The 24054-nt window shown below is 47.2% G+C and overlaps 1 protein-coding gene across 2 annotated transcripts in view; it reads left to right on the top strand.

Annotated features, from left to right (window-relative positions):
• The window catches only part of DDX47 (DEAD-box helicase 47), a 271876-nt gene extending 252608 nt beyond the window's left edge, over window positions 1-19268 (top strand). For both annotated transcript variants that reach the window (XM_075321937.1, XM_075321936.1), the window contains 2 exons: window positions 630-759; window positions 18636-19268. In XM_075321937.1, the coding sequence (XP_075178052.1) occupies window positions 630-759; window positions 18636-18758 (253 nt within the window). In that variant the 3' untranslated portion in view covers window positions 18759-19268. The remainder of the gene's footprint in view (window positions 1-629; window positions 760-18635) is intronic.
• The last annotated feature ends 4786 nt before the right edge of the window (window positions 19269-24054 follow it).

The following is a 24054-nucleotide window of genomic DNA, read 5'->3' as shown; positions in this document are numbered from 1 at the left end:
AACATGTTTGGGGAAAAAAAATTGTGCAAATGGAACTTTATTGTCCATTGTTAAGTAACTAATGTCTGCCAGATCCATTTTTTTAACATGAGTCTATGGAGAACGGATCCGTTAACTGATTCCTATTTAGCCATCCATTTTTCTTGCACTTGTAACTGATCAGTTTGTTTTTTTGTTGTTTTTTTTTTTGTTTTGTTTTTTACAGGATCAATTTCAAATGGAAGATAAATAAAAATCCGTTAACGGATCCATTCTCCATATTCTCCCATGTTAAAAAATCCGACAAATCATTTTGCCAACTGACGTCTCCAGGACATGTGAGCTCAGCCTAAGTCATAGACCCAATTCCACCAAAGCCTCTGTATTTTCTGGCTTTTAATGGAGGAGGTTCTAAATAGGGGATGCCACGCTAACAGTGTCCGAGCGGTGGCGGTCTGACTTTTGACACTGCCACTGATCCGTTTTTTGACAGGTTGGGAGAGTTCTGCTCTGGCTGACTCAGATCTCTGCTGGGTATCCATAAATAGTGTAACCATACAACATGAACCTATTTGATAGTTTTATAAAGTTATTAACACCTTGAGCCAATGGTCATGAAAAATGTAATATTGTTTTGTCATTGTGTTTAGGTATGACGTGGAGCTGTTTCAAAGAATAGAACACCTAATTGGTAAAAAGCTTCCGGCCTTTCCAACACAAGAAGAAGAAGTCATGATGTTAAATGAGCGGGTATCTGAAGCACAAAGATTTGCTCGCATAGTAAGTTTTCTGATGACATATGATGAACTTTATATTCAGTCACGTTGGTTCTTGTTGGTGCTGGAAGCATTCTTGTAAATGAAGGGTTGGAGACAATTAACATTTCAGAATGAGTCATAATGTAAAGTGTGTCATTCCAGACTCTCCATAGTCAGTGCATTTCCATATTCCCTGATCTTGCCAACTGTGCTTCCTCATCTTTAGTTTGGTTTCACATGTCTGACATTCACATCGCTTTGACCGGATCAGAATTTAGGAGTGTCCTAGGCAATCAGTCCAATCTCTGACTATGAATGTTATATGTGTGAAACCAGCCTTGCCACTCTAGCAACCTATACAATGCCTTCCTTTTTCTTAAGTACAGACCTTTATATCTTTCATGATCGCTACGTATATGACTAAACAATAGAGGATAGTCATACTTAACCCCTTGGCACATATGTGTTTAATTGTATATCCACGCTAGGGTCCACACATGGTTAAAGCTGGCTGTCTTACATCTGTCACTTAGGCTACTTTCACACATCCGGTTTGAGCAGTGCAGCTCAATCCAGCTGTTAAACCTATGCAACGGATGCGGCGAAAACACCGCATCCTTTGCATAAGTTTTTACATGCGGCCCGTCCGTTTTTTTCCGGTTGCGGCACGCTACTGAGCATGCGCAGTGGAAGAAACCGCATGCGGCGGCCGGATGCGTTTTTTTTCCGCATCGCGCCACATCTGGCGTCCATAGGCATGCATTGAAAAATGCGCCCCAGCGGCCGGATGCGGCGCGATGCGTTTTTTTTGCCGGAGCAAAAAACGTTCCTGGCAACATTCCATCCGGCCGCGGCATCGGCTAAATCTGCCGCATGCGGCAAAAACCAGACCGAATGCAAGCCCATGCGGCACAATACGGCACTAATGTAAGTCTATGCAAAAAAAAAAAAACCGCAACCGGCGGCAAAAAAAAAAACTGTTGCGGTTTTTCTGCAGAGCGCCGTATTGTGCCGCAGAGCAAAAACCGGATGTGTGAAAGTAGCCTAAGAGCAGTGACTGGAGCGGAGCTCCGATAGCTGCTGTTACAATTTATGCTGCTGTCAATGCTCTCTGGTGAGCAGGCACCAGCTCCTTTCATGTAATAGCAGGTTACCAATGGGTTATCAGGAAAGCTGAAGGGTTATATAACAGCATATAGTACAAGTGATCAAATCCATTAACCCCTTCACGACCGCGTGCAGTAAAATTTACGTCCTATTTTAACGTGACTTAACGACCAGGGACGTAATTTTACGGCCTAAACTTTATTTGATTGCCGTGGCCATAGCAAGGGCTTTCAAATTATGTCCCCTGCTGTTTCTTACAGCAGGGGACCTTTGCTTGACCCCAGGGGGGTGGCATCGCCAACCCCCATCGACGATCGATGTGATTGGCTGTTCAAATCTGAACCGCCAACCACATCATTCGCACTGATTTCGGCAAAAAATAATGCCTGAATTAGTGCGATACTATGAGATCCTGCTGAGATGCCGTAGAAGGTATAGCAGATCATAGGTGGATCTCAAACATGTCGCCCCCAGCCCCTGCAGCACTGATTGGAGCGATCGTGCTATGACGCGCAATCGCTCCAATCAGTGTGCAGTGGGGCGGTCTGATCTGCGGGTGGCCGCCCTCCCCAGGCCTGTGCTGGCCTTCGAGCCCTCCCCCAAAATGTCTGCAGCGTGGAGTGGCTGGTACTTGTTGTACCACGCCACCTCTGATGTCACCGCTTCTGCGCCTGCTCCACGTGAGTATTCCACTCCCCTTGCAGCCCGTGCGCGCTCCCGTTATGGCCCCTGCGCGCTCCCATGATGGCCCCTGCCCGTGCCCTCCGCGGTTTTCCCCCCACGCCCCGATCTGCCCCCTGACATCCCGATCTGCTCCCCCTGCGATCTGCCTGCCTCCTCTGTCATCTCTATTCTGCCTCCTTCCTTCCTTCTTTGCTTCTCCGGTATCCCCCTCTGCTCTCCCGTGCCCCCCTCTGCTCTCCCGTGCCCCCCTCTGCTCTCCCCCTCCCCTCTCCCCTTGACGTCCTCTTACCTGCCTTCACCGGGTCGTCCGATTTCTCCACTGGCTCGATCACATCTGCCTCCATCTCTGGGTCCTTCTTCCTGGGTCTTTCTGCTGATCTGTCCAACGTCCTGCCTGCTGCTCCTGTACAGATGTCTATCTCGCTTGCCTTCTGTTCCTCCTGCTACTCCTCTGGGTACTGTGAGTATAACTTTTTTTTTTTTTTTCCCCTGTATCCTGTCCATTTTTACACCTCATCTGTCCTTGCGTCCCGCCGAGCACTGATCACAGATGCAGATAACGGATCTGCATACGTGGTCAATTTTTGGCGTGACTTTTTTTTTTTCCGTATCCCCAACGCGTTTTGTATCGCGTCTGTCCCTGCATCCCGCCAATCGCTGATCAGGGATGCAGATAACGGATCTGCATCCCTGTTCAATTTTTGGCGTGACTTTTCCGTATCCACGACGCTTTTTGTATCGCATCCGTCCGTGCGTCCCGCCGAGCGCTGATCAGGGATGCAGATAACGGATCTGCATCCCTGCTCAATTTTTGGCGTGACTTTTTTCCGTATCCACGACGCTTTTTGAATCGCATCTGTCCGTGCGTTCCGCCGAGCGCTGATCAGGGATGCAGATAACGGATCTGCATCCCTGTTCAATTTTTGGCGTGACTCTTTTCCGTATTCACGACGCTTTTTGTATCGCATCCGTCCGTGCGTCCCGCCGAGCGCTGATCAGGGATGCAGATAAAGGATCTGCATCCCTGCTCAATTTTTTGCGTGACTTTTTCTTTTTTTCCGTATCACCGACTCTTTTTGTATCTCATCCGAATGTGCGTCCTGCAGCAGTCGATCAGTGCACCGCGTCTGTGCGTTTGAAAAGTCAAATGGCGTTCCTTCTCTTCTGAACCCCACCATGCGCCCAAACATTTGATTTCCACCACATATGAGGTATCGTCGTACTCAGGAGAAATTGCACAATACGTTTTATGGTACATTTTTTTCCTGATAACCTTGTGAAAAAAAAAGCTACGTGGTTCAAGTAACAGTTTTGTGGTGAAAAAAAAATTGTATTCATGGCTCAACATTATCAGCTTGTGTGGAGCCCCTTGGGGCTCGCTAAACATCTAGATAAATTCCTTGAGGGGTCTAGTTTCCAAAATGGGGTCACTTGTGGGGTAGCTCCATTGTTTAGGCACCTCAGGGGGTCTTCAAACCCGACATGGCGTTCGCTAATGAGTGCAGCTAATTTTGCAGTCAAAAATTCAAATGGCGCTCCTTGCCTTCCGAGCCCTGCCGTGTGCCCAAACATTTGATTTCCACCACATATGGGGTATCTGCGTACTCAGGAGAAAATGCACAATACATTTTATGGTGCATTTTTTACTGATACCCTTGTGAAAAAAAAGCTACCTAGTTGAAGCAACAGTTTTGTGGTAAAAAAAATGTTTTTCTTTTCACGGCTCAACGTTATAAACTTCTGTGAAGCCCCCAGAGGTTCAAAGTGCTCACCAAACATCTAGAAAAATTATTTGAGGGCTCTAGTTTCCAAAATGGGGTCACTTGTGGGGTAGCTCAATTGTTTAGGCACCTCGGGATCTTCAAACCCGACATGGCGTCTGCTAATGAGTGCAGCTAATTTTGTGTTCAAAAATTCAAATGGCGCTCCTTCCCTTTCGACCTCTGCCATGCGCCCAAACAATTGATTTTTACCACATATGGGGTATCAGCGTACTCAGGAGAAAATGCACAATAAATTGTAGGGTGCACTTTCTCTTTTCTCCCTTGTGAAAATTAAAATTTTATGGCTAAAGTAACATTTTTGTGTTAAAAAGTAAAATTTTCATTTTTTCCTTCCACATTGCTTTGGTTGCTGGGAAGCACCTAAAGGGTTAATAAACTTCTTGGATGTGGTTTTGAGCAGAGTGAGGGGTGCAGATTTTAGAATGGGGTCACTTTTGGGTATTTTCGGTCACCTCTGCCTCTCAAAGTCACCTCAAATGTGATGTGGTCCCTAAAAAAAAATTCTTTTGTAAATTTTGTTGGAAAAATGAGAAATTGCTGATTAACTTTGACCCCTTCTAACTTTCTAACGGAAAAAAAATTTGTTTCGAAAATTGCGCTGATGTAAAGTAGACATGTGGGAAATTTTATTTAGTAACTATTTTGTGACATATTTCTCAGATTTATAGGCATAAATTTTCAAAGTTTGAAAATTGCGAAATTTTCAAAATTTTTGCAAAATTTCCTAAATTTTCACAAATAAACACAAAAAATATCAGCCTAAATTTACCACTGACATGAAGTACAATATGTCACGAAAAAACAATCTCAGAATCGCCAGGATCCGTTGAAGCATTCCAGAGTTATAACCTGTCAAAGTGACACTGGTCAGAATTGCAAAAAATGGCCCGGTCATTAGGGTATTTTAGTGGCCGGAGGTGAAGGGGTTAAGAGAACTAAAAAAAATTAAGGTTTTAATAGTGTAATAACGAAAAGTTAACTTAAATTGCAGCCCCCCGTTTTTTTTTTCTTTTCAAAACACATACAGCTGCACACTAAAATGCTAACCATGAATAAGGGAACTCTGGTATTAAATTACTGCTACAGGAATATTTGAGGGGAATAAAAAGAAGAGATACTTAGCTTATGTATTGGCCAATGCATGTGAGCCTGGTCGCCAGGGCAAGGTATATCTCTCTAAACCGGGATCCTAACTTGAAACTTCTATCTGGGCTCACATGCATTGGTCAATACATATCCTAAATATTTCTTTTTTCAAATATTCCTATAGCAGTAATGCAATACCAGAGTTCCATTATTCATTGTTAACATTTTAGAGTGCAGCTGTATGTGTTTTGTACTTAAAATGTGTTTTCATCTAGCACCTATTCACAATTGTTGGATGTGGGGGTCAGTCTTTTTGATATATTTGTAGTACATTTCTTTCTGACTGAGAACTCCACCCTATACCAGGCTGTGTTCATTCCCCTCTATAGTAGGAGTCAAGCTGCCCAGACATGGAGGCTTTTAACCCAGATAGTGGCATTTCAGGTTAGGTTCCCAGTATACAGAGATATACCTTGCCGTGGTGACCGGGCTCACATGCATTGGCCAGTATTTAAGTTAAATGTAGTTTTTTTCAAATATTCCTATAGCAGTAATGCAATACCAGAGTTCCCTTATTCATTGTTAGGCTATGTGCGCACGTTGCGTACTAGCCCTGCAGAAATTTCTGCAGCGATCTGAAGAGCACATGTGCGCTTTAGATCGCTGCAGAAATGTCCGTAGTGAGCGACGATTCCATGCGCTCTGCCTGCAGCTCCTGCCATAGACAGAGCAGGAACTGCCGGCAAAGCGCAGGAAAGAAGTGACATGTCACTTCTTTTTGCGCAGCGCTTCGGCAGTAGCCGAAGCGCTGCGCTCTGAGACGCCACGTGCGCACGGCCCCTGCACAATCTCCATAGACTGTGCAGGGGGCGCAGGACGCATGCAGTTACGCTGCGCTGCAAAGCGCAGCGTAACTGCATGAATTTACGCAACGTGCGCACATAGCCTTAGTGTGCAGCTCTATGTGTTTTGTAGTTAATGTTTTCAGCTAGCACCTGTTCACACCTGTTGGATATGCAGGTCAGTTTATATATATATATTGGGGGTAAATGTCATAAAGAGGAAAAAAAAAATGTCAGGTCTTATTTTTTTTTTTCCCAGTCATCACACTTCCCTAAAAAATACAAATACATCTAGAAGCAATCAAAATGATAGATTCCCCAAAATGGGATTTGTGAAAAATGTCAGCCCCCACAAAAAAATAAGAACTCGCTCAGCTCCATCTTTTTTCATGTTTATTGATGCATGAAATAATTAAAAAAAAAGGTTATGGAGGAAGGGAAAGAAGAAGCAAAAATGACCATGTCCCGGCGCCCGCGGCGCGTTCGCGCACGTATCAGCCGGAGCTACGAGACATATTGGAGGAGTAAGGACAGTATATGGCCAGGATATAAAGTTATGGGATATACCATGGTAGCATATGTAGGGCAAAAACACTCATATAGGTAACATTGCCGTCATATATATTATGTTATACATTGGTATCCAACATTATTTAAGAGTTACAACTCAGGCATTTAACCACATTTAGATATGAAAAATAGAAATAGCTAATAAATGGTATTATCCCGCGAAATAATTACAAAATGACATGAAGCACAATGTCAAGAGACACCAATTATTGGAAAAAATTGCTATAAAAGACCACAGAGCTATATGTATATACGTACACACACACGCACACAAAATCAAACACACCCATGCATATACACATGCTTACGCACATACACACAACCATATGTGTACACACACACATAACCACATACATACATGTGTGCACACACATACACACACATGCACACACCCATACACACTCATGTGCACACACGCATACATGCGCACACACACACACACGCTCACACACACGTGCACACGCATGTCACACACACACATACATACACACACTCGCACACAAACCACATACACACACATGTGCACTGCACATACATACGTGTGCATGTATATGTACGTGTGCGTGCATGCGCACACACACACACAAACCAAAGCTACGAATAAACATCCTATAGGGAAGATCAAAGATTCATAAGTCCGCTTCTTTATTCCCATGAGATATTTCTTGTTCGATCTGGCAATACCAGATCCCTGGTCATTCAAGGTGCTCCGGCCGAACATATAAATCGAAGTCACATGCAGGACGCATCCTACAAGAGAAGGGAGGACGCCTAAATAAAATAATAAAAGAAAAACACTTATAAATATACCATGATAAAAACAATAAGGGAAAGAAACCCCCTCAAAAAAGAACCACGACCATCACAAAAATGAGGTATAGGAGATATTTTCATTTAAACCCATAGGGTAAAGAGTTTTTAGAGTCCAAATCCATCTGGCCTCCATCCTGGCCAATCTCTGACTAATCTTGCCACCACGGATGTTAGAATCGAGATGGTCAATACCCCTGACCCGTAGCAATGTCGGATTAGACTGATGATATTGTCTAAAGTGACGTGGGATAGTTTTTAAAGATGAAATATCTAGGCAATCTGCTGCTGCAGCTATCCCATTCACATGCTCACGAATACGCACCTTGAATTGCCTAGTCGTCAAACCGACGTAGATTTTGGGGCAGGGCCAGGTGGCATAATAAACTACCACCGTCGTAGTGCAAGTGATGTGTTTTTTGATGGAAAAAGTATGTTCCCCCATGGAGTCGGAGAATGAATCAGTCCTGTCCACATTTGGACAGGCTACACAACGGCCACAAGGTGCACAGCCAGTTCGAGGGGTCACAGGGCCAAACGGAGAGGGCTGAGTGACTCCCTCATAGTGGCTGGCAACGAGATGGTCGCGTAAATTTTTAGATCTCCGAATGCTCAACATGGGCCTGTCCGGAATTATTTTGGCCAGGATCGGATCGGCCTGCAAGATGGGCCAAAATTTCTGCAGACCCGATCTCATCGCTGGAAATTGACCATGATAGTCCGTGACAAATCTTTAAAGTATCACATACTTGGGGTCTCTTGGAGCGTATAGCAGGGAATGACGAGTAGAGTGTCTTGCCCTGTTATAGGCTCTCTTGACACATCGCTTGCTGTAACCTCTTGCATAGAATCTATGCTTAAGGTCGACGGCTCTTTTTTTTTCAAAATCCAGATTCGTGGAACAGATCCTACGAAGTCGCAGGAACTGGCCCACTGCAATGGACCCAATCATGTGGCCAGGATGTGATGAGGACGCATGCAAAGCATGTTCCCCCGCAGTCTCTTTCCGATAGATGTCGGTTTGAATGATATTATTAAGATCCTTTTTGACAATGACCTCAAGGAAGCGCGATCAGCTGTATTCAGCGTTGGCCGCGAGTAACCTCAGTGACAGCTCAGCTGATCGCGCTATTCCCTTCATTAGCTGCGTGGAGCTGACAGGAGCGGCGGTGTCTTCTGCAGCTCCGGTCACCTTCATGCAGCACAGCTGGAAGCGACGCTGGACCATCCTGGATAACGCCGAACATGGAGGGCTTTTTCGGGCTTATAAAATTGGTGAACAAGGCAATTTGTTAGTGTTGTTTTTTTCTAATAAAGGATTGTTCGGGTGTGTGTGTTTATTAACTGTAATTTACAGATTACTCATGGAAGGTATCTCGGGGAGACGCCTGACATGAATAATCTAGGACTTATTGGCAGCTATGGGCTGCCATTAACTCCTTATTACCCCGATTTGCCAACGCACCAGGGCAAATCGGGAAGAGCCGGGTACAGTCCCAGAACTGTCGCATCTAATGTATGCGGCAATTCTGGGCGGCTGCTGACTGATATTGTTAGGCTGAGGGGCTCCCCATAACGTGGGTCTCCCCATCCTGAGAATACCAGCCTTCAGCCGTATGGCTTTACCTGGCTGGTATTAAAATTGGGGGGGACCACATGCCGTTTTTTTTTTATTTATTTATTTTACTGCACAGTATAGACACGCCCCACCGGCTGCTGTGATTGGGTGCAGTGAGACACCTGTCACTCAGCGTGGGGGGCGTGTCTGGCTGCAACCAATCACAGGCGTCTGTGGGTGGGGAAAGCAGGGAATACGAGATTGATTAATGAGCGGCCGGCATATTCAAAGTAATTGTTGCCGCATATTCTCTGCACACAGCTGTTCCTCGCCGCGCTAGTGATCGGGGATGGGTAAGTATGAGAGAGGGCTGCTTACTTCAGTCACTCGGGGGATTAGCGGTCACTGGTGAATCCTTCACAGGTGACCGCTAATCAGTACGCGGCACACAGACAGAGCCGCAGCATGACAATGAAGTCGGGTGAAGTTCACCCGAGTTCATTCTCATCGCGCAACTCTGTCTGCTGTCAGCCGACATGTACGACATTGTGCAACACACAAATGGACATTCCACACGGACATTCCACGTACACATACACAGGCATTTCACACACAAACACGGACATTTTACACATACACACGGCTCGCATACGCCATCACACGGATGCCATACGTACCGGAGAAGCGCCCCAAAAAAACAGAACACTGACCCGAAAAATGGACCGTGTCACACGGACGGTTTTTATGCGGAAGTGTGTTTTTAGGCCTCAGACAGTGTTTTTACAGTTCCAGCCAAGTGGATGAAATATATAGAAATCTCCTGCCCCCTGCACTCCTTTTTTACGCAATGTAAACTGACCTGTGGGTTGTGTTTCAAATCTGCAACATGTGAATTTCTCCTGTGGGTACGCTGATTTTTCGATGCCGATTTTTCTCATAATCTTACATTAGATGTGGAACATCTGAAGGTAAAAAAACGCATGTGTTTTCAGTGTGGTTCAATGGTGGAAACTCATCAAAAACGTGTATTTCTTCATCGTTCCTTATGGGAGACCCAGACCATGGGTGTATAGCTTCTGCCTCCGGAGGACACACAAAGTACTACACTAAAAGTGTAGCTCCTCCCTCCGAGCATATACACTCCCCGGATGACAAATCCAACCAGTTCAATGCTTTGTGTTCAGGACGCACACACACACATGCATCCTCTGATTTTTGATTTCAAAGATTTGGAAGAAAAGCGGGTCCAATCTGGATTCCCGGCATGTCCCTTCTCACCCCACTGGGTCGGCGGTGCTGTTAAGGTTGATTTTACAAGGCTGGAGCCTTCACATGCCGCGCTCCTTCACCATCCCCTGAGGCTCTGGCTTGAAGTGGGAGCCATCACGGTTCTCACTGCTTTGCAGGAGACCGGTCTCCATCCGCAGCCCTGTTCAGGATCCTGTCGGACGGAGCGCTCACCTCCCAGGGACCTGGCATCTGCGTCTCACAAGCGAAGTACTGAGACGTTATTACCACAGACAGTGGTCTTTCCAGGGGTCCCTTGTACTTTATATTTTGGGGAGAGTGTGTTTTATGACTGTGTTAACATTTCCGGCCAGTTCCCCAGTTTTCACTGGAGAACCGCGCCGATGGTGCCTGCACGCTGGCCGCATGTTTAAATCTAGGCCCCGGCTTCGCCTGAGGCCTACTTTCGGTTTCACTCCTCCTGCATGTCAGTCATGCAGAGGGACAGTGTGGCTCCGCCCAGCGGCTGTTCAGCACAGGGGAGGACACTCCTCACTGAGGAAAGATTCCCTCCCCTGTATACCTCATTTGTCCTCCGGATCCAGCTCTCAGAGTAGGCCCCGCCCCCTCTCCTCGCTCCGGCGCCATTTTCTCGGCGTTCTCAATGTCTGCATAACACATTGTGACAAATGGGGTCCTTGGGCTGGGGGATCTGGAGGGCACAGAGATGTCCCTATGTTAAACGGTCTGGCAAGCCACAACCTCCGGTTGTGCAGCTGCTTATATACTCTGTTTATATACTCTGCTGGGGGCCATTCTGGACGAGGAGATGCAAGGAGCCCCCACTTCTGCAGCATGTCTCACATCAGAGCAAGGCTGCAAGGCTGTTCTTATTATGCACTGCATGTAGATCTGTCTGTACCGAGCACATAACCACATTGTGATGCTTGCTCTAACATAGCAGCCTGGAAGCTCATCAGTGGTCCCTCCAGCTGCTCCGGCTCCGGTGGCTGATCCCCCGGTTTGGGCAGAATCCCTCTCTCCAGGGGACAGCTGTCCCGGACACTGCTGAGCATGCATCAGCCCCCTTCTCAGGGCGCTTCTGCTGCTACGGCTCGCTCAGCAAAGCTCACAGAGGATTCTTGATCTGGTCTCAGTCCCCGTCCTCCTAAAATGGAGTCGCAGGGTCCCCTTTCCTTCCTCGTCCCGCAGCTCTGATTCACGAGCCGACTCGCAGGACGAGGAGGATGCCTTTACTAGGGGCTCGGACGGATCTGTCCGAAGGTGACGCAGATGCTAATGATTTGATTGCGTCCATTATATTTGTACTGGACCTCAATCCGTCTGTATCAGGGGTGCATTCCCCTCTGGCAGAAAGGCATCAGTATACCTTAAGAGAACAAGGAGTGTGTTCCTTAACCACTCCAGTTTTCAGGCCACTGTGACCAAGCCCAGAGCCTGTCCTGACAGACGCTTCCCAAAGCGTGGTTCTGATGACTGTTTCCCCCTTCCACCAGTGGTGGTCAAGGAGTGGGCTCATTCACCAAGGGTGGACCCTCCGGTGTCTAGACTTTCAGCCCGGACAGTTGTATCAGTGGCTGACGGCACCTCTCTAAGGATCCCACTGTCCGCCAGGTTGTCCTTCTGGCCAAATCTATATATGAGGCGGCGGGGGCCTCGTGCTCCCCATCTTTTGCAGCAGTGCGGGCTCTCAAAGCCATCTCTGCTTCTCTGGAGGAAATGCATTCCCTCACCAGGGACTTTATGCCCGAAATGGTTGCCTTAACTTCCAGTCTTTAGTCTTTTCATCCTATGCCATGTCTGCCATGCTGGAGACTGTCACCGCACTGCAGTCGCCTCGGCTACTTCCCTCGCTATCCGCAGGCTCCTGTGGCTTCGAGAGTGGAAGGCAGATTCTTCTTAAGAAGTTCCTTGCTGGGCTCCCTTTTGCTGGGACCAGTCTATTTGGTGAACATCTGGATGAAATTATTAAGGAAGTTTTTTGGCAGGAAGAGTACTTCCATGCCACAAACCCAGGAAACCTGTCCAGGGCAGGAACCAGTCGAGGTTTCGTTCCTTTCATTCCTCTAACTGGTCGTCCTCTAAGCCCTCGGCCTCGCCCACTAACTCAGCCAAGGTCCGTAATCCAACTGGCGCATGAAGCCGCGTCCTCAGAAGTCCGCAGGAGCTGCTGCCACCAAGGCAGCCTCCTCTTGATTATCTGGCCGCGCCAGTAACGTCCTTGGTCGGTGGCAGGCTCTCCCTCTTGGGCGACGTGTGGTTTCAACACGTCTTCGATCAGTGGGTGTCGGTTACCATTTCCCACGGCTACAGAATAGAATTCTATCCAGCCCGCCAAACAGATTTTTTACTCCCCCCTGCCCCAAGGCCGCCGCCTTCTCACAGGCCGTGGCATTCTTGCAGGCCAATGGAGTAATTGTACCAGTTCCCGACTGGGAACGGTTCAGAGATTTCTACTCAAATCTCTTCCTAGTCCCCGAAAAGGACGGTGCTTTCCGACCTGGATCTCAAGCTTCTCAACAAGCATGTCAGGTGCGGCATTTTTGCATGGAATCTCTGCGATCAGTCAATGACCCAAGGAGATTTCTTAGCAGCCATCGACATCAGAGATGTCTTTCTGCTTGTGCCAATTGCAGTTTCACACCAGCGTTGGCTACGTTTTGTAATCGGACAGGAACATTTCCAATTCGTGGCTCTCCCCTTCGGGTTAGCCACGGCCCCTCGTGTACTCACAGGGTCATGGCAGCAGTGGTTGCGGTTCTGCACCTCCAGGGGTTGGTAGTGATTCCTTACCTGGACGACCTTCTAGTCAAGGCTTCATCCAGTGCAGACTCTCAGCGGAGTGTCTCGCTCACTCTCAGCGGAGTGTCTCGCTCACTCTCAGCGGAGTGTCTCGCTCACTCTCAGCGGAGTGTCTCGCTCACTCTCAGCGGAGTGTCTCGCTCACTCTCAGCGGAGTGTCTCGCTCACTCTCAGCGGAGTGTCTCGCTCACTCTCAGCGGAGTGTCTCGCTCACTCTCAGCGGAGTGTCTCGCTCACTCTCAGCGGAGTGTCTCGCTCACTCTCAGCGGAGTGTCTCGCTCACTCTCAGCGGAGTGTCTCGCTCACTCTCAGCGGAGTGTCTCGCTCACTCTCAGCGGAGTGTCTCGCTCACTCTCAGCGGAGTGTCTCGCTCACTCTCAGCGGAGTGTCTCGCTCACTCTCAGCGGAGTGTCTCGCTCACTCTCAGCGGAGTGTCTCGCTCACTCTCAGCGGAGTGTCTCGCTCACTCTCAGCGGAGTGTCTCGCTCACTCTCAGCGGAGTGTCTCGCTCACTCTCAGCGGAGTGTCTCGCTCACTCTCAGCGGAGTGTCTCGCTCACTCTCAGCGGAGTGTCTCGCTCACTCTCAGCGGAGTGTCTCGCTCACTCTCAGCGGAGTGTCTCGCTCACTCTCAGCGGAGTGTCTCGCTCACTCTCAGCGGAGTGTCTCGCTCACTCTCAGCGGAGTGTCTCGCTCACTCTCAGCGGAGTGTCTCGCTCACTCTCAGCGGAGTGTCTCGCTCACTCTCAGCGGAGTGTCTCGCTCACTCTCAGCGGAGTGTCTCGCTCACTCTCAGCGGAGTGTCTCGCTCACTCTCAGCGGAGTGTCTCGCTCACTCTCAGCGGAGTGTCTCGCTCACTCTCAGCGGAGTGTCTCGCTCACTCTCAGCGGAGTGTCTCGCTCACTCTCAGCGGAGTGTCTCGCTCACTCTCAGCGGAGTGTCTCGCTCACTCTCAGCGGAGTGTCTCGCTCACTCTCAGCGGAGTGTCTCGCTCACTCTCAGCGGAGTGTCTCGCTCACTCTCAGCGGAGTGTCTCGCTCACTCTCAGCGGAGTGTCTCGCTCACTCTCAGCGGAGTGTCTCGCTCACTCTCAGCGGAGTGTCTCGCTCACTCTCAGCGGAGTGTCTCGCTCACTCTCAGCGGAGTGTCTCGCTCACTCTCAGCGGCGTGTCTCGCTCACTCTCAGCGGCGTGTCTCGCTCACTCTCAGCGGCGTGTCTCGCTCACTCTCAGCGGCGTGTCTCGCTCACTCTCAGCGGCGTGTCTCGCTCACTCTCAGCGGCGTGTCTCGCTCACTCTCAGCGGCGTGTCTCGCTCACTCTCAGCGGCGTGTCTCGCTCACTCTCAGCGGCGTGTCTCGCTCACTCTCAGCGGCGTGTCTCGCTCACTCTCAGCGGCGTGTCTCGCTCACTCTCAGCGGCGTGTCTCGCTCACTCTCAGCGGCGTGTCTCGCTCACTCTCAGCGGCGTGTCTCGCTCACTCTCAGCGGCGTGTCTCGCTCACTCTCAGCGGCGTGTCTCGCTCACTCTCAGCGGCGTGTCTCGCTCACTCTCAGCGGCGTGTCTCGCTCACTCTCAGCGGCGTGTCTCGCTCACTCTCGCCACGCTTGCAAGTCCACTCTGACCCCGACCTAGGACCTTACGTACCTAGGGATGCAATTCGAGACTCTGCTGGCACTTGTGAAGCTGCCCTTAGTCAAACAGCCCCTTCATCTGGCGGTTCGCTCTCTGCTGAGGCTCCGCCGTCATTCCATCAGGCACCTCATGCAGGTGCTGGGTCAGATGGTGGCGTCAATGGAAGCGGTTCCCTTTGCCAGTTCCATCTGCGTCCCCTGCAGCTGGACATTCTCCGCTGTTTGGACAAGCGGACCTCTTCCTTGCACAGGCTGGTGGCTCTGTCGCCACAGACCAGGAGCTCTCTTTAGTGGTGGCTTCGGCCCCTCTCTCTGTCCCAGGGACGCTCCTTTCTGTCCCCGTCCTGGGTGATTCTCACCACGGATGCCAGTCTATCCGGCTGGGGAGCAGTGTTTCTCCACCACCGAGCACAGGGCACTTGGACTCCGTCCCAATCGGCCCTCTCGATCAAGGTGCTGGAAATCAGGGCTGTATTCCTAGCTCTCGTAGTTTTTCACCACCTGTTGGCGGGCAGGCACATTCGTGTCCAGTCAGACAACGCAACAGCAGTTGCCTACCTCAATCACCAAGGCGGGACTCGCAGCCGCCTTGCAATGTCGGAAGTTCAACGTATCCTTCAGTGGACGGAGGACTCCAAGTCCACCATATCCGCAGTCCACATCCCAGGCTTAGAAAACTGGGAGGCAGACAGCGGCGAGTGGGCCCTGCATCCGGCAGTGTTCCGGTCAATCTGCCGCAAGTGGGGCACTCCGGTAGTGGATCTAATGGCATCCCGGCACAACAACAAGGTCCTGGTTTACGTGGCTCGCTCCCACGATCCTCAGGCCTTGGCAGCGGACGCGCTGGTTCAAGATTGGTCCCAGTTCCGTCTGGCCTACGTGTTTCCCCCTCTAGCTCTCTTGCCCAGAGTCCTGCGCAAGATCAGAATGGAGGGCCGTCGGGTCATAATCATTGCTCCAGACTGGCCCAGGCGAGCTTGGTTCCCAGACCTGCTCCGTCTGTCCGTAGAGGTGCCGTGGCATCTCCCGGACCGCCCAGACCCTCACAGGGTCCGTTTTCCGACAGAATTCTGCGGCTCTCAGAGTGACGGCGTGGCTCTTGAGCCCTGGATCCTTACGGCTTCAGGCATTCCTTCCGAGGTCATCTTCACTATGACTCAGGCTCGGAAGTCTTCCTCGGCCAGGATTTACCACAGGACTTGGAGAATTTTCCCGTCCTGGTGTCGTTCTTTCGGCCATGCTCCTTGGCCGTTTTCCTTGCCGACCATCCTGTCCTTTCTACAGTCCGGTCTGCAGCTAGGACTGTCCCTCAATTCCCTCAAGGGACAGGTCTCGGCTCTGTCAGCGTTGTTCCAGCGGCGTTTCGCCCGGTTGGCCCTAGATGCGCACCTTTATACAGGGGGCGCATCTCACATCATTCCGCCTTACCGGCGGCCTCTGGATCCCTGAGACCTTAATCTGGTCCTCACGGCCTTACAGAAACCCCCCTTTGAGCCTCTTAGGGAGGTTTCGTTGTTTCGTCTTTCACAGCAAGTGGTCTTTCTGGTGGCCATAATTTCTCTCAGGAGAGTCTCTGATTTGACTGTGCTCTCTTCGGAGCACCCTTTTTGGTCTTTCACCAAGACAAGGTGGTTCTCCGTCCGACTCCGGGCCTTCTCCCTAATGTGGTGTCTCCTTTCCACCTTAACCAGGACATTTCATTGTCTTCCCTTTGTTCGGCCCCTGTGCATCGCTTTGTGAAAGCGTTGCATGCTTTAGATTTGGTGCGGACGCTCCGGATCTATGTGTCACGCACCGCTGTTCTTAGGCGGTGCACCCCCTTTTTTTTGTGCTGACCACAGGTCAGCGCAAGGGTCTCTCGGCTTCTAAACCGACCCTAGCTCGTTGGATTAGGTCGGCCATATCCGATGCCTACCAATGTTCTCAGGTGCCTCCCCCGCCGGGGATTAAGGCGCACTCGACCAGAGCTGTCGGTGCCTCTTGGGCTACGGCTCAGCAGATCTGTCAGGCTGCCACTTGGTCTAGTCTGCACAACCTTTCGAAGCACTACCAGGTGCATGCTCATGCTTCGGCAGATGCGAGCTTGGGCAGACGCATCCTTCGGACGGCTGTCGCCCATTTGTGAAGTTAGGTTTTGCCTACTTCTCAGTTTCTGTTTATTTCCCACCCATGGACTGCTTTGAGACGTCCCATGGTCTGGGTCTCCCATAAGGAACGATGAAGAAAAAGAGAATTTTGTTTACTTACCGTAAATTCTTTTTCTTATAGTTCCGACATGGGAGACCCAGCACCCTCCCTGTTGCCTGTTGGCAGCTTTCTTGTTCCGTGTGTTTTCACCGGCTGTTGTTGTAGACAGAGGTTCCGGTTATTCCGGGTTTTACTCTATCTCTACTTATGGGTGGATGTCCTCCTTCAGCTTTTGCACTAAACTGGTTGGATTTGTCATCCGGGGAGTGTATATGCTCGGAGGGAGGAGCTACACTTTTAGTGTAGTACTTTGTGTGTCCTCCAGAGGCAGAAGCTATACACCCATGGTCTGGGTCTCCCATGTCGGAACTATAAGAAAAAGAATTTACGGTAAGTAAACAAAATTCTCTTTTTTGCACCTAAGAATGTCAATAATGTTTTGTCAAAGCCAAATACCAGGAAGTTTTGAAAAACAAAGCATAACATGCCAATAAGACTAAAAAATTGCACACAAAAACGCAATGAAAAAATAAAAAATGTGGCTTGAGCCCCATATTTTTAATATTCACAAGGGTAGCAGGAAAAAAATGGACCACCTAATTTGTTGTGCAATTTCTCCTGAGTACACCAATTCCACATATGTAGGGTGAAACTACTGTTCGGGTGCTCAGTAGAGCCCTAAAAGAGAGGAGTGCTGTTTTTGAAAGCAGGCGATGCTTGGGTTGTTTCCGGGCACCATGTCACATTTGTACCAGAAGAGCAGTTACCCCCTTCCCCCACAAATGGCCACATTTAGGAAATTACACCATTCAAGGAATTCAGCTAGAGTTGGGGGGAGATTTTTAAACCCACAGGTGCGTCACATAATTTTATAACATGGGTACATGAGAATGAAAATTTGTGTTTTTCCACAAAAATGTGGAAGCCAACATATTTTTAATTTTCACAAGTAATAAAAGGAGTAAATTGACCCCGACATTTCTAAGCAATTTCTTCTGAATGCAGCAGAATATGTGATCGTAAACTACTATTTGTGCACCGACAAGGCTCAGATGGGATAAATCGCTGTTTGGCTTTTAGAGCATAAATTTGTCAATAATGGTTTATGGGCACTACGTGCAGAGCCCCTGAGGTGTCAGAACAGGCGAAACACCTCACAACTGACCTCATGTTGAAAACTAAACTCCATCAAGGAATTGATCTGGGGGTGTAATGAATATTATCCCATAAATGTATTACCAATTCAGTGTTTAATGGGATGGGATTTTTCTCTTCATTTTAACTCCGAATGTAACAAAAAGTGACATAGTCTCTTTAATTTATTGTACCCAAATAATAATTAAATTATAGATTTTATATTGCTATACTTATACTAACCTATAGATCCAAGTTAACACTTTATATGTGCAGCATGGTCAGTAGTGTACCATGTAAAATGCAAAGAAAAAAACTGGTGATTATATGTAGCCTGAAATTATACCACTGAAATACAACTCATACTAAAAAAAATACAAGCCCTCACGCAACTAATCACTAAAAGACTAAAAAAAAAAATTTCTAATTAAATTCTCCTGTTTATTCTTAACAGGAACTAAGAGAACAAGGTGAAAAGAAAAAACGGCCTCGGGACGAGGAAGCAGATGATGCGGAAGGCTCTTTGGGAGTGAGAAAAAAAGTCACAGGAGGAAAATTCAAAAAGAAAGTCCACTAGAAAGAAGAAGCTATACATTAACCAACGATGACTGTCCTTCCCGGATCAGCGCTCGCATTGGACTTCTGCTAAATATTTAAATAAAATGTTCTGTAAAAACAAATAATAAAAAGTAGCACTTTTTGTATGATAAAATTTTTGTGACAAACTGTTCAACTCCAATGTCTATTAGTGTATATAAAGATAACAGCCATGTTGGCAATGGCTACTCTGCATGCTGTTGAACCCCTTAAATACCAAGCCACATTATTCAATTCACACCAGTGTCACTTTGTGGTAATAACTCTAGAACACTTCATATCACATTGATTGTGAGATTTTTATTTTGTGACTCATTGTTCTTGTGTTAGTGGTAAATTTAGGTCAAAATTCTTTTGCGTTCATTAATGAAATTATTGGGATTGTGAGAAATGTTGAAAAAAAAGTTTTTAAACTTTGTATTTCTGCATTGTTAAAAACAAAGTCCTACTACACAGAAAAGTTAATAACATTTACCATGTGTCTATTTTACACGAGTATCATTTTTCATTTTTTCATATGTCTTTTTATTTTCTAAGGATGTTAGAAGGGTTAAAATTTTCATTTCAGTTTTTTTTTTCTTTTTTCTTTTCTTTTGAAATTTACAAAACTTGAGTTTTATTTATGGGACCTATAACACTTTTAAAGTGACTTTAAAGGGCCTGTATATTGAAAAGCCCTCAATATTGATACCATTTTAAAAACTGCAACCTTCACATTTAAAACAATAGTCACAAAATTTAACCCCTCAGATGTTTCTCAGGAATTAATACAAAGCAAAATGAAAAAACTAAAAAAAAAAAAAAAAAAATTAGATTTCTCGTTTTTCAAATTCGCTTTTTTTTTTTATAACCTTCATTAACCCTTTAACGACCGTGGCCAGTAATATTACGTCCCTGCAGTCATAGTGTTAATCCCCACCCCGGCTGCTGCCGCGGGGGATCCGCGCACATGTCAGCTGATTTGTACAGCTCACATGTGCGCCTTGCAAGCACAAGTGGAATTGCTATCCATCTGTGTCTGTTAATCCCTTAAATGGCGATCACGGCAGATCTGTACTCACTGGCCTCCACCGGAAGTCATGTGATGTGATCAAGTGGATCCGATGGTTGTCATGGTAACACAGGGTCATGTGATGACTCATGTAGCTCATATGACTCAGGTTACAAGAGATGAGCATTTCTCCCGATCTTAGCGGTGGTGCTCTGATTGGGTGAAGAGAATGAGTGATCAGGCTCCTGATCCTTATAGCCCCCTAGGTGGACTAGTAAAATAAAAAAAAGTAAACAAAAAATTTAGACCTATGCATGTTTGGTGTGTACGATCCCGTACCGAACTGAGGCATTACACCAACACATCAGTTTTATCATATAGTGAACACTGTGAATAAAATATCCCAAAAACAATCAGGCAATCTTTTTTAGCAATTTTTTTTTTTTGCGCTTGGAATTTTTTTGCTGTTTTACAGTACACTATATGGTAAAACGTATGGTTTCATTTAAAAGTACAGCTCATTCTGCAAAAAACAAGCCCTCATATGGCAAGATTGACGGAAAAATAACGTTTACGGCTTTGGAAGAAGGGGAACAAAAAAAAAATCGTCCGGGGGTGAAAGGGTTAAAGGGAACCTGACTGGAGGAATAAAGGGATTGTCTAGTCTAAATCTACAAGTCTGCAAGTCCCTCTGTGTCACTATGTGACTGCAGACTTATGAATCCTCATATTGCATGCGCTGTGAGGATTCACCGATGTCTCAGCCGGGAATGGCGGTCAAGTGGCCCCCAGTATGCGATATTCAGACTACTACTAGATGGGTACAGTCTCACTTAATACACTTGCATTGAGCTAGGTGGACGTGGAATGAGTCTGTTCAGAAACCCCTCTGAAAAAGGGCTAACTAAACTTTCAAAACAGTGAACATATTCAGGACTATGAAAAAAAAAAAAAAGACTCCAGTTTATATACTCCGGCTCGGAGCTTCTTCAGGTTTCCAAAGATTCCTAGCGGTTAGATGAAGTAACCTGTCCACTCTTGGGTGTGTTATGCTCTGAAGAGGCTCTGTACTTTCCAATATAAGTCAGTGGGAAGGCTCAAAAGATGCCCCTTATCGTGAGTTTTTGTCAGTGATTATGCTTGGAAAAACGTTAAAGGTTTCTTTATCGCTTCATTGGGGAACACAGGAGACTGTGGGGATATGCTGCTGCTACTAGGAGGTGAGACTAGACAAAAAACTAAAGTTACCTCCTCCTCAGTAGTATATACCCACCTACCGGCAGGAAACTATTTTGTTTTTTGCTTAGTGTCACAGGAGAATAGACACGGGGCTTTTTGTTCCAGCCCCACTTTTTTTTTTTTTTTTTTTTTTTTCTGTTTTCCACAATCGTTGTTTTTTCCTTCTAATATCTCCTTTTTATTTTTCAGCAATACAAGCTTTTAGAGAGGGCAACAGTGAATGGACTGCTCTGCTTTCCCACATGGAGATGCAGGGCAACAGAGTGAATGAGTCGCTCTGCTTTTTCAGAGACTGAGGGCAACAGAGTGTCACTCTGCTTTCCCTAAGAAGAGAGACCGTGACCACACAAGATGGACAAAAAGGTCACCGGTCGTCTCTCAGGTCAGAATGGCAAGATCTTTAACTCTAACATGTCGACGTTCAGGGTCTGGACAATCAGCAATATGATCTTTGCCACACGCCTTATTCCATTCGTCCACCATAGTGAATCGGCCATGCGGCAGAAGGTGGAGAGACATGGAGACAAGGAAGCAGCACTGTGAAGACAAGGTAGGACCTTGTCTCTCTGTATCCGGGGTTCCAGGGCACCTCCGCCTAATTCTATATGCATTTGTCACTTACAGCGCACACGGGTTAACACTTTCACTACGGACTATCTTCTTTTCCACATGTACACTGCTCACTGAGCAGTACACTCCCCCTCGTAGCCATTTTTCTTGCTACATGTACAGCAGCTCTCAGCATTCACTCTGTAGGATACGCCCCCCCCCACAGCCATCTTCCTAGCCACATGTATAGTAGCTCACAGCGTTAACTCTGTACAACACGCCCCTCTCCTTTCCCTTCGGTCTGTGTTTTTCCGGCTATTCATTGAATCCAGCCCACTCCATTGTTTCTATAAGTAAACATAGGCTTGCGGGTAGTCGTACAGGATACAGAGTGCAGCATGCTTTTTTTCCAGCTGGATCTCGTCATATCCACACGTTAGGACACGACTGATTCTGGGTAGGGCATTTGCACTGGAGATACTCAGCCTTCTCCTCATAGCTATCCCTACCTACTGGCTATTTTATTCTATTTTCTTTTCTACTATTTTCACAATGCCTAATTCTAAGAAGGATAAATCCTCTTTAGCAGCCAGCGTTTCCTTCTATACTTCGCAGGCTGTAATTCTAAATTTACATCGGCACAAGGCAAATCATTATGTTCCTCTTGTACTAATCATGCGGATTCTGGTGCCCAGGAGCCCCTTGATAGGAGACAGATACAGAGTGAGCCCTCTATTCCAGAGTGGGCTTCAACTTTATCACAATCTGTAGCTGACCTAACCAAAGTGTCTCACTCCCTAGTTATGGTCATTCAAAAGGTGCCGCTACACAACTCTGCCTCCGAAAACCTCATTCCCTCTTAAGGTGAATCTAGGTTACTGGACAAGCTATCCAAAACAGATAGATCGCGAACAGGTTCTAAAACAAAACCTGTATTGCGTCTCATTCTAGGTCTTGCTCTAGATTTTTCACCTTCTCCATCCACTATCTCTGAGGGATCATCTGCTACACCAGAGATGCGTACATTTCTAGAATCAGAATCCAGTCTGAATTCAGATTTGGACTCAGATTCAGATTTAAGATAGTTTAGCAAAAAAAATGACATATGGTGAACTGCCTCAAGCTGTAAATCAAACTTTGAACATTAAAGACACTAATATTCCTCAGGAAAAGCACCATATTTCTTTTAAGAAAAACAAAAAATCTCCAGCAGTTTTCTCAGATCATAAAGACTTCCAAGATCTAGTAGAAAAAGTATGGTCACAACCTGATAGTATATCTACACCCTGTTTCTTTTTAAATTTTCTATGACCCTTTTCAGCTGAGGTTGTCAAAAAATAGACCAAGTCAACCTTAGTTGATCCACCAGTATCTCATCTTTCAGCTGGTACCATTATCAAATGGAGCCATTCTAAAGAATTTTTATGACAAACAAATAGAATCCTTAACCAAATCGACCTTTTGAAGCAACAGGAACAGCTCTATGTCCAGCTTTTGCTTCAGCTTGGATTTCTAAATCTATTTTTGTATGGTCTAAACACCTAAGTGAGGCCATTAATAATAGTACGCCTCCAGAAGAACTTACAAGCCTAGCTACCCAGATAATGCAGCAAAATATCTAGTATCACCTTCTTTAGATATTGCCAACTGTTCAGCAGCTGCAGCAGCCAATATGATAGCAATCTGCAGAATTCTATGGCTTAAATCATGGAATGCAGATACCTCATCTAAAAAAGCCATAACAAGTTTGCCCTTTCTCGGAGGTCGTTTATTCAGAGTTTGTTTAGATCAAATAATTGCAGACTCCACAGGAGGAAAAAGTACCTTTCTTCCTCAAAAAAGGTCAAGATCCAATTCCACTAAACGAAAGTTTACACCCTTTCAGTCCTTGTGCCAAGTTGCCAGTAAAAACAGTGGACAAACCAAAGTTTTTTTTCACAACAAGAGAAGAAAAAAGTTATTCAAACCAACTCCTGGAAACAGCGATCAAACCAGAGTAGACGAACATCATTTCGATCCAAGACCAACAAATTTAACCACGCATTACAAACAACAAAAAGATCTCAATCTGGGCGGCCGACTTCGGTTTTTTCCCTCACCCTATGATGGCACCACGAGACAGAGGATCCGCCCATCAAGGACAGGAAACCTTCAGGACAAAAAAGGGGCGGTCCTCTCCCCGCCTCAGTTGGTTTCCTGTCCTTGACTGATACCTCAGGATGCGGCCCTGGAGGGCCGTGGATCTACAAGCAAGTCTTACCCAGTCCCGGTGGGCGGTTCTGGCGGTGGCACGGGTCCTGCCTAGCTCCGTTCGGGTTCCTGGAGGCTCCATGGCGGATCCCCGGGGGTTGCGTCCATGAGCGGGTGCAGGGCATCAGGCGGCCGGTCCTTCCAGGGCGGTGGAGCTGCTCGCGGTCGCGTGTGCTGCACGCCGCCGCCATCTTGGGGGCGTGTTTTGGAGTGCGGGCGTTGCGCAGGAAGTAGGTCCGGAGGCGCG

The sequence above is a fragment of the Anomaloglossus baeobatrachus genome, chromosome 8, assembly GCF_048569485.1.
Source record: "Anomaloglossus baeobatrachus isolate aAnoBae1 chromosome 8, aAnoBae1.hap1, whole genome shotgun sequence".
Classification (NCBI taxonomy): domain Eukaryota; kingdom Metazoa; phylum Chordata; class Amphibia; order Anura; family Aromobatidae; genus Anomaloglossus; species Anomaloglossus baeobatrachus.
Note: the sequence above shows the minus strand (reverse complement) of the source record. Positions and strands in the feature narration are given on the sequence as shown.